We start from the raw sequence: 2,946 nt of genomic DNA, 5'->3' as shown, positions 1-2,946 counted from the left end.
TTCCATGGCCTTATTTTAACAGGTCTCTGGGGAGACAACAGGGCTTGAAAGGCATGAACAGCACACTGAAATGAAATTACATGATTATCTATTACTTGTACTGGTACTGATGTCATCCTCAAGATATGTTGTATCTAATTAAATGAGGCTGTATACTTATATCTAAATATATACTAGATAATCTGCTTAAAAATTAGATCTAACACTGTGACTTAAAAAGCAGTTGGAAGACAATTTTTATGTTTAGAGTGATTAAATGACTTAGTCTTAGGTTCAATTTTCAACTGATTAATGCTTTTAAGAACTAAGTCTGAACAGTGCCTATAAACCAGAGCCAGAGGCAGAATTATGCTGGAATTTAGGTACTTGCCTGCTCAGTGCTTACGTAATCTGGATGCCCCACTCCCCATTGACTGTCTGGGAATCTTAAGTGTCTTCCCTTTTTTATGTGTGTTACTCTTCTGGGACCAGTGAAGATACAGGAGCATGGGCTTTGGTTCAAATGAGTGTCCAGGGTCTTGGACAACCTGGTTAAGCCTATGCCACTGCATATTTGTTACTATGGTTGGTCAGGAATAGCTAAATTAGGGCTGGCTCTGCTATGCTCTGCAATCAGACTTCCCGATGATACTGTAGACATGTCTTCAGTCATATAGGTGATTTGAAACAGTTACGCTCAGTGTATAATGAGGTCAGAAATAAAAAACAAAAGGATATTTATTAGGCAAATACTTTATTATAAAAGGCCATTACAAAAAACCCATCAGATTCATACTTACATGAGACTGACAAAACTTTAGAAAACAATTGGCTGCATTCACAAATCCATTACTTGCTCTTTGATAAATCTTTCATTCACTGTTCAGAATCTTATTAAATCTAAATCCAAATGGTTAATTTCCTGAAAACCATATGGGAGCTCTTGAGTTAGCAGCTCATTACTGAAATATGTAGTTTTCCAAAGGACATATCTTATGTTGAGTGACTGAATCTAAAAGAAATATAAAGGAAACAAATTATTTGGGATCAATACATAAAAATGGCTTCTTATAGACCCAAAGATATAAAAAACCCAAATATGTGTTTTTATAATATATGTATTATTAATTAAACAACTCAGCACACAGAATTTTTGGTATTAACAGATTTGGAGAGCTAAGTTGATGCAAGAAACAAGCAATGGTAGAATGGTATCAATTATATTATTAACATATTACATATAATCTGATATTATTGTCTATTTGGCTGTGGAGTAACTTGTTCAAGGTCAGCAGGCATGAATCAGGCAGAAATGCAATTGACAATGGGTGTGGAGAGTAGAGTGTCCAGAGTCAAAAAAAGTGACTGTAGTAACTACGACCATCACTACAACAGCATTATAGAAGACAAATCCCCAAATCCAAGCTGATTAATACAGGAACCTGCTACATGTACAAATGCATGTACAAATGCTGTACAAATGCTGTGTTGATAGATTGTTAGGGGCTGGAAGGGACCTTGCAGATTATCTGGTCCAGTTTCCCCGCTCTAGGCAGGAAGACAAGTAGGGTCAAGTGACCACAGTGAGGTGACTGTTCAGTCTCCTCTTGAAAACCTCCAGAGTAGGTGACTGTACTACCTCTAGAGGGAGTTTATTCCACAGTCTGGACACCCTGACTGTGAAGGAGTTTTTCCTGATATTAAGCCTGAAGCAGCCTTCCAGGAGTTTGTATCCATTGGTCCTGGTCTTCTCCTGGGGTGCCCTAGTGAACAGTTGTTCACCGAGCGCCTGATGTACTTTTCTGATATAGCCGTAAACTGCTATGAAGTCTCTTCTCAACCTTCTCTTTTTTCAGCTTAAAGAGGCCCAGGTCCCTCAGCCTTTCCTTGTATGGCTTGCCTTGCAAGTCCCTGATCATACGGGTGGCTTTTTTCTGGACCCTCTCAAGTTTTTCCATGTCCTTATTGAAGTGCGGTGCCCAGAACTGGATGCAGTACTCCAACTGCGGTCTCACCAAGGCTGAGTACGGTGGGAGTATCACTTCCTTAGTTTTATATGAGATGCATTGGCTGATGCATGCCAGTGTGTTGTTTGCCCTGTTGACCACTGCCTCACACTGACAGTTCATAGTCACATGATGGTCAATCATTACCCCAGGTCCCTTTTGGTGGTGGTGCAAGTCAAGCTGTCACCACCCAGCCTGTATGTATGTTGAGGGTTGCTTGCCCTCAGATGGAGCACCTTACACTTGGAAGTGTTAAACTTCATCTGGTTCCAGTCTGCCCAACTGTTGAGCCTGTCCAGGTCCACCTGTGCCTGCAACCTATCTTCTGATGTGACCACACTGCCCCATAACTTGGTGTTGTCTGCAAACTTGGCCAGCAAGCTTTTCATTCCTCCATCCAAATCATCAATAAAGATGTTGAAAAGCACTGGTCCAAGCATGGACCCCTGAGGGACACCACTGGCCACTTCACACCTGGACAACACAGATCCATTCATGAGAACTCTCTGGGTCCTACCCTGTAGCTGGTCTCTTGCCCCCTGAACCGTTGAGCAGCTGAGCCCACAATCTTCTAGTTTTCCCAGAAGGATTTTATGGGATACTAGATCAAAAACCTTTTGGAAGTCTAGGTATATAATGTTGGGACCATTTGTATATAACTAGGGACCAGTTGTCTCTCAGGTAGGGGGGGTGCCCAGGGCTCCCTTGGGGAGATTAAGGTGTTTTTTCACTAAAGCAAGAAGCATGGGGAACAAGCAGGAGGAGCTTGCTCTCCTGCTTGCAAGTAGTAAAATCAACCCAGTTGGCCTAGTGGAGACATGGTGGGATGAAACATTTGACTGGGTATTAGACATAGAGGGTTATAGGTTGTTTAGAAGAGACAGGAAGGGGAAAAAAGATGGGGGGTAGCGCTGTATGTTAGAGAACAGTATACCAGTTCTACCTTCCAAATGGGACCAGA

General features: G+C 41.8%; 1 protein-coding gene across 1 annotated transcript in view; it reads right to left on the bottom strand.

The window, feature by feature from the left end:
- Window positions 1-692: 692 nt before the first annotated feature.
- The window catches only part of MCPH1 (microcephalin 1), a 212,043-nt gene continuing 209,789 nt past the window's right edge, over window positions 693-2,946 (bottom strand). Inside the window, exon 15 of the mRNA XM_019537499.1 lies at window positions 693-991. Coding sequence (XP_019393044.1) covers window positions 939-991 — 53 coding nt within the window. The 3' untranslated portion in view covers window positions 693-938. The remainder of the gene's footprint in view (window positions 992-2,946) is intronic.

Source organism: Crocodylus porosus, unplaced genomic scaffold (genome assembly GCF_001723895.1).
Source record: "Crocodylus porosus isolate Cpor-Errol unplaced genomic scaffold, CroPor_comp1, whole genome shotgun sequence".
Classification (NCBI taxonomy): domain Eukaryota; kingdom Metazoa; phylum Chordata; order Crocodylia; family Crocodylidae; genus Crocodylus; species Crocodylus porosus.
This window is presented reverse-complemented; position numbering and strand designations above follow the sequence as displayed.